This window comes from Parambassis ranga, chromosome 14, assembly GCF_900634625.1.
Source record: "Parambassis ranga chromosome 14, fParRan2.1, whole genome shotgun sequence".
Classification (NCBI taxonomy): domain Eukaryota; kingdom Metazoa; phylum Chordata; class Actinopteri; family Ambassidae; genus Parambassis; species Parambassis ranga.
This window is the reverse complement of record NC_041034.1, coordinates 14,814,744-14,828,028: the sequence shown is the minus strand read 5'-3', so window position 1 is coordinate 14,828,028 and position 13,285 is coordinate 14,814,744. Positions and strand designations below refer to the sequence as shown.

At 41.4% G+C, this 13,285-nt stretch overlaps 1 protein-coding gene across 1 annotated transcript in view; it reads left to right on the top strand.

Annotated features, from left to right (window-relative positions):
* Window positions 1-9,068, top strand: part of pcdh1a (protocadherin 1a) — a 69,602-nt gene extending 60,534 nt beyond the window's left edge. The window contains exon 4 of the mRNA XM_028421750.1: window positions 8,698-9,068. Within this exon, the coding sequence (XP_028277551.1) occupies window positions 8,698-9,068 (371 nt within the window). The remainder of the gene's footprint in view (window positions 1-8,697) is intronic.
* Window positions 9,069-13,285: the final 4,217 nt, after the last annotated feature.

Below are 13,285 nucleotides of genomic sequence, written 5' to 3'. Positions count from 1 at the left end.
CTAAAGTGTTTTTTGCAGTCATTTCCCTCCTTATTCAATCTACATGTTTTTTCGACAAATAATTCACGTTTCTGTGAATATTTTTATTGTTATTTTACAGTTCGACTTTACACTTTATAGCTCGGCCTTGGTACTAACACTGTAGTTTAATTCTATCGGCATCCTGCATTTAACACCACACCCCTCCTCAAGAGTGCTGCAGAGATTTAAATGCAGAATTATAGAACTCCTGCATTGGTCTGAGGTGCCAGAGCAAGAGCGCTGAAGTCTAATGAAGGATTTTTAAACTCAACATTGCACATTCAACTCAAAGCCCTCTCAGAATGAATATGAGATTAACATAGCATAAGTTTATAACCTCTGAGTTGATGATTTCAAAATAAGATTTGGGTAAAACGTTATATAAATAAACAGAGTAATGTGAATACACAGGTGGATTATCTAGAGACCTGCTTTTTGTGTTTTATTGACTGCAGAAGTCGGAACGATCTTGAAACAGAGATCTGCACTCATAAAGTTAAATCTTTTATGTTTATAATAAATAATTAGTTGTGTTTTTGTTTTTTTGCATTAGCAGGTACTACAGATCAATATTTTGTTGTCAAGGTTCAGAATGCAATTTCCAGTCAGTAATTGGCCAGCAAGCCAGACATATAGCTGTGGGCAGAGGCATGAAGCTGTTCTCCACACACCCTCACACACACACACAAACACACGCACACACATCCTGCACCAGCAGGGAAACGATTATATTACTTACCAAAGGAAATATATCATCATTTAGCACCCTTTACCCTCACTTTTACAGCAATCTTTTGAATCTTTTTTTTATCTGAAGATGCCTTGTATATGTGCCAGTTTGACAAAGCCTCAGTATTGGTTGACATATCACACCGCATATCACTTTCTCAATTGGAGGAGCTGGTGCATAGCGTGATCTGTCAGCAGGTGCTAAGGCTTTGTCAAATGCAGTGATACAAAAGGCAGTCTTCAAATAAAGGAACTCGAAGACAAAATGGTGGATGGTGAGAGAACTGACAGGAGGTGTACCATCGCCCACTGAACCATCTACAGCGTCTCTTCCTGACGTGCCTCTGGCCGACATGTCCACTCATCAGCTTTTTTTTTTAAGAAAGAGGCTTGCCAGCTCAGGAAGCAGAGGATTCTGATCTTACTGTGTCTGTGAAGGAGACTTTGACACATGTGCCCTCCACTTCAAATCTCATGCTGGCATCACCTTCTATAGGCAGCTTGACTGAGAAGCGATTATCTCATTTCTCATTTCATCCACCATTTCTTTGTAGATACTTTTTATTATATTTTTTTAAAAAATAATCCTGCTCTGTAGATATATCCATCCACAGGTGATTCATATATAGGTGTAAAGTTGAAATGTTGAAACATTAGTGTGGTAACCCTAACTTGACCAGACTTTTTGTCATTTTCATAACTTTTATTACATTTTATCTCACTCCAAACCTGAGAGGAAAAATCTTTGACTGCTGTTTCTATTGGTGACTAATAATGTGGTAATAAATAACAGCAAATCACAAAAATTGGAATAAGTTTTAAAGATTAACCATTAACTTATGTACACTATTTGTTGTTTGTTTGACTTCTAGAGTTGTTTTATATGCAGTCATATAGACGGTGCATGGGGAAATGGTCTATGAGGCATATGAAGTGGGAGTGGGGGGGCGCGCAGTTCCTCAAATGGCCACTTGAGGCTGGTTCTAAAACTGAGTCAGTGTATATACATCATCCGTTCATCCAGTTTCTTGACTCGCTATGTCCTGTACTACAGGGTCATGGACAGACAGGCTGGACAGAGGGTACACCCTGGACAGGTCCAGTCTAGGCCTTCATGCTAAAATGTCTAACTTTACAACAGTAGTAAACACAGCCTGGCAGTTTCTATAGCTACAAAAAATGATAACTATAACTTTATTTCAATACTTGTATGTTATTACGGGCGAGGTCACTCTAAGGGACTTGCTATTGTAGCTTGACATGCTTGTCTCAATCAGTTTTATATTTTTAGCTCACAGAAAATAAAGGAAGTTAAAAGTTGACAAAAATGTTGATGAAGATTCTCAGTCATCCAGGTCATCATACATAGAGAAGGTTGAAGCAAGGCGTCTGGACTTGTAGAGTTTTCTAGAAGACGTTTCGCTGCTCATCCAAGCAGCTTCATCAGTTCTAACTGTTTGGTGGGGAAACATGGTTTATATGTGGTTACAGACCTCAGTGGGTGGGTCTGGGTAAAACTTAAAAAAAAAACTTACAAACAATAGCACTAAATGTTTCCATACTTACCTGTGATGTTCTGGCTGACTGGGCCAGGTGTGTCTAACGACTGGCTAACGACTATGAAACTGCCGGAGGGGGACTGATTGACAGCCCTTTGTTCTTACTGTGAGTATGTGCAAACTTCCTGGGAATGGATGGAATCACTGCATTGTATGTGGTGGAAAGATGATGTCTGAGGCCACCACCTCTGTTAAGGGAAGGTTTTTCCAGCTTAACATAGATGGCTTCCTTAACTCCTCTTTCATACCACCTTTCCTCCCTGTCTAAAATGTGAACGTTGTTGTCCTCAAAGGAGTGTCCTTTGTCTTTGAGGTGGAGGTGAACAGCTGAGTCTTGTCCTGAGGAGGTGGCTCTCCTGTGCTGAGCCATTCTTCTGTGGAGTGGTTGTTTAGTTTCTCCAATGTACAGATCAGAGCATTCCTCACTGCACTGGACTGCATATATCACATTGCTGTGTTTCTCCCTGGGAATCTTATCCTTCGGGTGAACCAGTCTCTGTCTCAGTGTTGTCATAGGTTTGAAATGGACCGGTATGTCATGGTTGTTGAAGATCCTGCAGAGTTTCTCTGATACTCCTGACACATATGGAATGGAGATGTTCTTTCTCCGCCTGGTGTCGTCCTTCTTCTTGTTGTTGGGGGGTCTTGTTTTTGTGGCTTTGATGAGTGCCCACTTCGGGTAGCCACAGGTTTGCAGGGCCTTCCTGATGTGGTGTTGCTCCTTCTTCTTCCCCTCTGAGCTGGTTGGTACAGTTTGTGCTCTGTGCTGCAGGGTCCTGATGACTCCCAGTTTGTGTTCCAGTGGGTGGTGTGAATCAAACAACAGGTACTGGTCCGTGTGTGTGGGTTTCCTGTACACTTCCACATTGAGGCTCCTGTCCTCCTCAATATGTACTGTGCAGTCCAAGAAGGCCAGATTGTTGTCCTTGGTGTCCTCGCGAGTGAACTTGATGTTGTTATCCACTGCGTTGATGTGTTCTGTGAACCGTTCCACTTCGTTGGTCTTGATTTTAACCCAGGTGTCATCCACATATCTAAACCAGTGGGTGGGGGTGGTTCCAGGATAGGAACTCAGGGCTCTTCTCTCCACTTCTTCCATGTAGAGGTTGGCCACAATAGGAGACACAGGTGATCCCATCGCACAGCCGTGCTTCTGTCTGTAAAAGTTCCCATTGTACTGGAAATAAGTGAAAAACCTTCCCTTAACAGAGGTGGTGGCCTCAGACATCATCTTTCCACCACATACAATGCAGTGATTCCATCCATTCCCAGGAAGTTTGCACATACTCACAGTAAGAACAAAGGGCTGTCAATCAGTCCCCCTCCGGCAGTTTCATAGTCGTTAGCCAGTCGTTAGACACACCTGGCCCAGTCAGCCAGAACATCACAGGTAAGTATGGAAACATTTAGTGCTATTGTTTGTAAGTTTTTTTTTTAAGTTTTACCCAGACCCACCCACTGAGGTCTGTAACCACATATAAACCATGTTTCCCCACCAAACAGTTAGAACTGATGAAGCTGCTTGGATGAGCAGCGAAACGTCTTCTAGAAAACTCTACAAGTCCAGACGCCTTGCTTCAACCTTCTCTACGTTGACAAAAATACATTTTAGTTTCCTTTTTTGTAACTTTTTAAAGAGGAATAGTTCTTCAGCAGATGAGATGAGTCGGTCCATAAATTAGCACCCTACATTTTAATAAAAACTGACCTCTGCATGTGAGATAGAGGGTGGATGAGGATCTAAATGAAGATCTCTTTACTTCTTCTCCATTAAATGAAACTTATAATACAAATAGGTGTATATATTATGCATTGGATACACCAATATATTGAAGGGGAAAAGGGGGCATACATTCCTTTGTCAATAACATAAGTATAAACATTTATAATTGGCTTTACAGTTTGTTCCAACAGTGCATGCCTAAGCAGGCAAGTAGCACTGTTTATGACCCAAAGCATAGAATACATGAATACTAAGCACCTATAGAGCAACATAACAGTATTGTAACCAAATGGCTGGCTGACTTTTTTCTCATACATCACTTTGTGCATTGGTGAGGTGACAAAGCTTCTGAGCCTACATGTTCTAATTTAGCTGGTGAAAAGTGTAAGTGCATGTCGAAGGTTGTTCTTTTGGATTCCATTACAGTGAACAAGGAAAATGTGCATGTCAACACTATGTTTGTGTACTTGCTGCAAGTTTCACTCTCCTAAAAAAATGTACCCCTCTGGAGGAAAAAACAGTTTGTGGTGGTGTCTTCTGCTTACTGTGCTTACTGGGAACACTTGAATAACAAGACTTGGCATGTCATAGCTAAAAAAAAAAAAAAATACAAAACCCTGGTTTCTTGTTGTTTTTATTCGTGAAGGATGACAACCACAGAAAACATTCACACCCAGTTATTATACTGATAGTCACCACAGCTCAGATGTGAGATATTTTGTCTTTTCCCCCCCTTTGTTCTGTATAACTTCTTTAGTCATTTACCACATAAACTGTTTGTTGGGACAACAAATATATCATTAATACTGCTCACACACTCCCAAACCATAGTAGCTGTTTTTCCCCCCTGTTATCCGTCCATGAGCTGTGGGTCTCTCATATTTGTTCGCCATCGATCATAGCGGTGTGGCGCGCACGCTGGAAAGCAGCCGGTGGGGAGAGGCAGCATTTGCAATCAAACAGAGAGGAGCAGTGTGAAATCTCAGGAAGAGGCAGCTTCCCCCATGCCCGTGGGCAGGGGATCAGACGATGAAGAAGCCTGCCTCAGACACTCAACACCTCCCACTGGCACCCTGATGCAAGCTGCATGCAAACCCACCCCTCACATGTATCTGTCAGCCGAGAGGGGGTTAAGCTCTGCATGTACCCCCACTCTGTAACCGCACTGTGGAGTGCATGTTATGCTACTGCAGCCAAGGTGCTTTTAGAGGCTTTGCTAAGGTTCAGTGTGAGTCACTGGTGTGATACTGAAGGTGGTAGAGGGTAGAAAATACTGTTTTTCTTTTTCATGATATTGCTTTAAGCAGGCAGATGGGACTGACCCAATATAAAGGAGAAAGCTACAGGTGCAATCTATCTCCAAGTCTAGAGGAAAAGAATTCTTGCTGTGCAGAGAGGAAGAAATGTCATTGAGTTACCGCTCTTCAAAACCAAATCACAAGCTCTCTGAATCCAGTCAGCCTGTTTCAGCCACTGGCATAATAGTGCTGCAGTTTGCCCATCTGTTCTCCATTGTCCACCTTGGCTCTCCCATCCATGACATACAAGACTATAAACTCTAAAGGGTTTGTTCCAGACTGTGAGCAGATTTATTTCAGGTATGGCTACAGCAGAAAACAGGCCTGAGTGGGTGAGAAAATACCAATTTTCCCAGCGCGCCTTTGGCTGCTCCTTCAGCTGCTCTTTCAGCTGCTTCTCTAGGCCTGCGGTTGACTCATTTGCTTCATATCGAGTCCACCAAATATTCAAACAATGATGGTTTCAGCTGAGTGTGGGAGTGAGTTTTGATGTGCAGAGCGGACAGTTTTCTGCCAGACTGTAAGCTGACTGTACTACAGCTACAGATGGCTAATGGCTACAGCGAAAGGCAAATTATCAGTATTGATTTTTGTTTTTTTTATGGAAATGGATTTGAATGTGACAGAGAGGTCAGTGCAAAGCAAATGTAAAAAGTTAACAGATGACACACATCATCATCATTACACACTGTCAAAACTACACAACTCATTAATATTATCATTATAAGTTGTAAAACTGCTGTGACCTGACTTGTATAACTAGAAATTACAAGCATTATAGAAAACTAATGACAGCACGGCAGGTTGAGGTTGAATATAGATAGACCTTTCATTTATTAAATTGTCTGGTAAAAACAGAAGTGTATGTCACATTATAAATAAAACCATATGAAATGTAGATGAAACACATAATGGTCTACAAAAATAGCTGGCATTAGAGGATCTATGTTCCCTCTCGATGACGTGCGATATGCGCTTTGGCACCGATGGAAACAAAAAAAAAACGGCAGACGTTGGCACGCTCGTCGCTGTATTTAGCTGTCAGTGCTGATTTTCTGGCCCTTGATGATGATGAGCACGTCTCAGAATGTTCTCTAATTCCTGTCACCGGTTGCACGGTATCTTGTTTTCTTTCAGATGGCATTTTATTAAATAAGTCCACATTATATTTTCAACCTGAAGTCAATTAAAAACGTGACATGTGGATCATTTGTGTTTCTCAGTAGCTGACTGAGTAGCTGACTTATGCCATCATAGGGAAAGAAACGTGCCCAATTGTGGCATGTGAAGTGATCCAGAGAAACCTGCCTCTCTTTTTCCTCCTCTTCCGTACACTGTTTTCTTAATTTTTTTTGCTGTGGAGCTGTGCTGATTTTAACACGAGGCCTCCTGGTGTGGCGTAAACCCTCCTGGAAGCTGTGGAGAGGTTTTAATCAAGTGTGAAATCCTTTTTGGGGGTAGAGATGCCTACATGACTGTGTGCTTGTGCTCAGGAGCGCACTCTTCAACCCTCACTTTGCAACTCTCTTCACATGAACATCTTTTTTTTTTTCTAGCAAGAGTCCATTTCGCAGCAGTGATGCATACAGACGATGCTCTTAGAGGAGATGAGAAAATGAAACTCTGATCATCATGCGTGAGGCACTCAGACATTTTTTTTTTCTTGGTTGTCGGTTTTTTTTACAGCTCTAAATTCAGTTTCCTTGTTCTTAATCAAGCATAGAAGTGTAGTTCATTCAGATGAAAACAATCTCAGTTAACTGACATTGACCTAGTATAGAAAGAAAAGAATATGCTACTTAGGCATTATGGTATAATTAAGCACGAATATGGCTCAATTGTACATTGCTCAATTGTGAACAAAATGTATTAAAGAGCCTAAACATCTTTAGGATTATACAAACAATAAGATTAGCTGCAATAATAGATTATGTTATGCATACCAATTTGTTATCATTTAAATAAACAATGAGACATTGTATGTGGATTACTCATCAGATGAATGTTTCTGACACAAATAACTGTAATGAAATGTAAATAAAAAGCAGTTTTTTAGCTCTCACATTGGCTTTTGATTGACCGAACCCGTTGCAGTTTTATTGCAGCCTCAGAGGTCTGACATTTTGCGGGATAATTATCTTGCCAGTGGTCATGAGTACAATACTGATGGCACGTCTCATAGGCTCACTGTCAAGCTGGCATTTTCTCTATTAGCTTTGAACTCCTACTACTGCCTCTAATACGTCATCTGTCCTGGTTGCATCATTCGCATGCAGCTACATCTTTCTGATGTGTGTGTGTGCAGCACTGAGGTTTCTCAATGAATACATTCACACATGGTTAAGAGGGAGAAAAAGATGGAGCATCCGTGATGGACGTGTTCTTTCACGGTGTGGACGGCGCTGCAGCGTTACAATAATGCATTTATCACAGCAATCAGAACTTTACATGTCAGTGACATCACAGTCGAACAGATCGAGGCTGTCTGCTGCTCCGGCAGACATTGATCTGGCTGTTCCAGCCTCAGTCTGAAAGGATAACAAAGATAAATTGAGTGGTATTTCCATTTAATCTGGGCTGTATGTTTAGCTTGTCAACAGGTGGGATGCTTAACAAGTCTACCGGCTGCCAGCTGCACAGTTTAGGCGAGCAAACACTTGGGTGTTCATCGTTGCAGTGTGTGCTTTCAGAGCTTGAGTGGTAGCTGAAGCAAACTTATTTTGGCGCTTTTACAGCTTGTACATTAAAATGAGGTCACTGGGTCGTGGGCCCATTTATTTAATTAGGAACAGTTGAATAAAAAATGGATGATAATCAAGGGCAGGGAACTCATTTCACTGTCACTCAATAAGTCATTCAACAATGCTTTTGCCCAAAGGGACTACAGCTATTCCCCTTTGTAACCAAACACTGCATGACTCCAGTATGTGTGTGCCTGTTGTACTACATCCATCCCTGTAGTGTTTTTTTATGTTGACACAGCATCATTTACAGCATACACAAATCAAACAATTAATACATTGTTGCTGAACAATGCAATGATATGACAAACAGAGCAGACAAACTGCTGTCGGATATTTCTAAATGACATAGACACAGCATGTGATCTCTTGAATGTATCACATCAGCTTGTGGACTACACACACAGCAGCACTCATTACACAGTGCATAGCAACAGCTACATAGCAACTGCTGCTGACTGCTTAGCAACAGCTGCAAAGACCTCAAGGAGGGGGGTGGGTTTCAGATGACACCATTTCTGCTCACCAATGCCTTTTTACAACTTTGTTTAGTATAAAGAATATAGTCATGGTGTTTATCACCATGAGGCTCTCTCTCTGATGGTCTGACTCTCTCCTGCCCACAGACATCCGCTCCCTCCCTGACGTGGCAATGACTGGAAACTGTACAACCGAGTGCAGTGAACTGGGCCACTCGGACGCCTGCTGGATGCCTGGTCACCCCTCCCCTGTACGCAAGACCAGGAACCCCCCGAAACTCTCCACCTTCGTGCCTTACCAGGAGAGAGGGAGCCTGGGACGCCTGGCAAACGGGAGTGCCAGGCTGGGTGGCGAGGAGCACCGGTCGCGCCTTCCGCCCTCCCGCAGTGCCTATTCCAGCAGTGGTCATGATGTGAATCAGGACTGCCCCTTAGAGGAGATGCCCCTGAGCGTCGCCTCCGAGTACCAGCCCACCTCCCCTTCTACCCACACTCCAAAAAGAGAAATTTACCTGTGAGGAACATGCGCTCGGTACACAAATGAGGAAAAAGATACACCCACTACAGAAGGGAGAAACAGGCTGTCCACACGCTAAAGCCAATGCCCGTTTTGTAGGTAACAATAGGCTGTGACTCATCCAATCACTGGCATGAACACCTGTTTTTGTCATTTCCTCCTTAAATTATTAATTTATTAGCATATTTATTAACGACTCCACACAGTTAATTGATGCATTCACTCATTTATTTATTCAAAAATCTTGAAGGATACAATTCAGACAGATAAAAAGGAACTGCAGATGGTAATTGCTACTTTAGCAGTAACTAATTATTGTTGTAGTTAGCCAAGTCCCATTCTGTGAAGTGATCTCTTGAATTTGAAAGTTGTGATCAGTGCTCTTGTGCCATTATTAGATATAATTTAATAGACAGCCAGTCAGGCCATATCAGAAGGCTTAACACTTTTGACTAACAATCAAATGAATGGCCTATCTTAATGTACAGTGCTGTAAATACATTTGAATGGTGTGTTCTACATATATTTTTGTCTGGCATAAGCTGAAAAAAAAATTTGCCTCAGAATTTGAGCATATTTAAGCTTTTCTTTACTGCTGCTGTTTTAAACTTGATTGAATCCATCTCCCAGAGTGGAGCTCGATATTGTGGAAGGCATTTATCCGCTCCACACAATCACACTCACACCTTCGACCCCTAATCATAGCAGAATGGCCTTTACCTCTGCTCCCTGTAGAGCTCTGCCACTGGTGGAGAGAGCTGTGTGGCAGCATTTAAACTGACATTATGTTCCACTGACTCGCAGCACTGTGACCTATCGTTCATCATGAAAACGGTTGACTTGGCCACAGTACCCCAGAGTCACAATGACCAAACGCAGAGCGCTCGCTGGACACATTCTGATTGGCTTTTCACTCCGTTGATGAGATTTTCAGTTTAGAAAGCTCTGCTCTGTTGTGACAATCAGATGGGCTTGATGTGTAACTCGCAATCTTTTTCTTCTAAAGCCTGAGCTTTCTCTTTCGAAATGCAGAAGGACCTTTGTAGATCTAATGAATGCCTGAGGAATTATTTACATAAAAGGGCAATCGAGCGTTGAGGGCACAGGAGAAATTAAGCACTTATGGAACTTAATATCACTCTTATGTAAACTAGACGCCTGCTCTTACATCCAGACTGCCCCCCCCCCAATAATTCCTTTAATGACTTTAATACACAGTGTATTAACTGTGTGGATCTTACATGATAGGTTAAAATTAATAATATTTGAAATTAAACAGACCTTTAACCATCACCTCAAAACTCATGTGACACACCATGTGACTCAAAGTAAATGGACACCATATGCAACTAGTATGCTTTTAATAGATCTGCAGCTGATGATTGTTTGCATCACTGAATAATTCATCAGTGTATTTAGACATTTTACGAACAGCACAGTAACTGTTTCTGGTTCATAGCTAAGAGTGCAAAACTTCCATTCACTGACTAAGACTGAAGCTTTTGTGCATATAATGTGTATTTTAATTATAACTCTGTGTGTTCGTCGGCTCTCTGTTTCAACAAACTCAAACTAATGATCTTTCCAGTTTGGCGTGGGCGTCATCAGCCTTAGTCAGGCTTTTCAAATGCTGAATAGGGTGGACAGGGTTCTAGAAATAAAAAATGGAGGCTGGGTGTCCACATACCTTTTGTCTAATTATACATAACACTACACTGATTATGATCCGCAAATACATATTATAAAGTGTTGAGCTTAAACATATGCGTTAGACAGAAATGGTGAAGCTGGATTTACAGCAACTTTTGTTAATTATAATTTCCCTTGTATTGAGGACAACATGCTTAATAAGTTATTAGGCATTTTCCTCCTCTGGCTGTTGAACAGAGAATAAAAATAGGGCATGCCCATGGGCTTCATTTATCTTTACAAAGATTTTCCAAGTGAATCTGAAGGATATGTCTGAAGGACACTATGTATTAGTCAGTAATTGGATGTTAATGATGACTCCACTAGCCTGCATTACAACATCGTGGAGCTCGAGCTGTCTTTGATTTAAACATTGATTTGATTAGATTTGTAGATACCTTTCACCTCGCCAGAGTATGTCCATAGTGAGATTGTGTCTCTAACTAAGGGTGGAAGAGCCTAGAATGGACATTTCCTAATTAGGGTGAGTAATGAGTCCTGAGCGAGGGCATGTGTGAGCACACCCCCAGGACAAAGCACCCACCAGATAATGCAAATCCACCCACAGAGCTACAATCAGTTAAAAGGGGGGGTATTTTTATCAGTGCTTACCTCTTCATGCTGCCATCGAAAACTGCGTTTAGAATAATTAAACTGAAAACATATGGAAATTACTGGACATGGCCATGATTAAATAAGGTGGGCGATTATCCTGCCTTGAGGGGAAGAAAGCACATTATGCTGTTTTCAAAGCCATTTAGCGACCGAAATAAAATTCAAACAACAGCCATGTTACACTGTGATTAAACCACCACGGCTCCCCCGAGCACCCCTCTCTGAGCTGTGTGGATAGGCGCTTCATGAAGTGAAGGCGGCGGGTAAGATCACTGACCTGGAATTAACGTCAAGTGAGAAAGATAGCGACGAGTGATAAAAACCAATGTCACGTAGCCTCAATCATCACTGTATCTATTGAAACGCTCGATTGCGATTCACAGATTCACTTCTGGGGTTCAATCTTAACCTGATTCCAGCCTAAGTATCACTTAAGTGAATCTGGAATGCACCCTCTTTGATATGAGAAAGAAATGGTCTCAGCACTTAAGCCGGCTGTTGATCCAAATGGAACAAAAGTCCTCTGCATAACAAAAAAAAAAAAAAACAAAACAAGCCTGGGCCTATTCCCACTCTCCCACCCCCCTAACACACACATCTCCCTCGATGAGCCGGACTCTTTCGCTCCAGCCGATAATGACCTCCTGCTTACTCACTTCTGGAACAATATATCACCAGGTTTGACCTTTCTTTTGAACTCATGCTGAATGAACTGTGTTTACTTCTCTCTCAAAACACAGAATGGTTCTCCTTGATCAAAAGTGAGAGGACATCACGAAGCACCTAAATACACCCGAAAGTTTGTTGAATAATGTTTAACTTGTACTTAACATTGATTTAATGTTGAATTCACTTGAGTATCTTTTTGCCTCTCTGTAATGTGTATTGTATGGTGATCATTTCTGTGGAAAGATGGACAAATTACCGTACTGAAATTGGCAAGAGGATTTTTTTTCCCTTTCTTTTACTTACTGATCAAAGACTCTTGGCGAACTGGTTGTGTGAAAAAATAAAGAAATCTGTTGGTGGTGTAATGTACATAGATCTCCACAACCCTGCTGCCAAGCAGACCAACGATTTTAGCATGAATTCCAAAGATAATTGGTAGAAAACTGTTCTATTTTCTTTCTTTTCTTTTCCTTTCTGAAATGTCAGTGCTGGTTCATATTCAAAAATGCCCAAGACTCCCAAAACGAACTGAAATTTACTGAACATTTCATCTTTTTTCACTGTTCATCTAGAACAAAGACAATTGCCTTGAAAATATGTCTTTGCAAGAGAGAATCTAGTTGTTATCCTAATTGTTGGTATATTTATATAGGATAAAATGCTTGTGATGCCATGTTTTTGTACAGTTTTATGTACATACAAGTGAAGCTTTCTAAAAGTTCTGAGAAAAGCCGATGGCATATAAAAATTGTAACATGTTTTCTTGAGATGTGCACATCTTGCCTTGGTTGGATTGACCTTTGCTGAGTCAGTGTGAATGTGGCCGTTCTATGCCTGCACTGTAGTCATTCACTGGCTCCCACCTCCTGAGGACTTAATCAGTTTTTATGTTTATCGTGAACAGTGGATTGTCTTATCTTACCAGTTTGTTAAACTCCTGTGTTCTGCTTCGTTCTGTTTCCGCATGTTGACAAATTCTCTTGTAATACTGTAAGTCCTCATGAACTTTGTAATAAAATCACTTCAGGGAAAAAAGAAAAATAAACGTCTTCTGTGTTATTATTCATCTTTGGATTGTTAACAGAGGGTTTGGTTGTTACAAGACTTTTTTTTGCAGACTCGGAGTTACATTGTGTAGAATGTGTCTCATTCTAGAACTGAGGCTCATTAAGGAGAAGTAGTATTCTTGTCATGTGGGAAGCAGCGCCTCATTTCGAAGTCAGGAAGCCCCAGAATGTTGCGAGA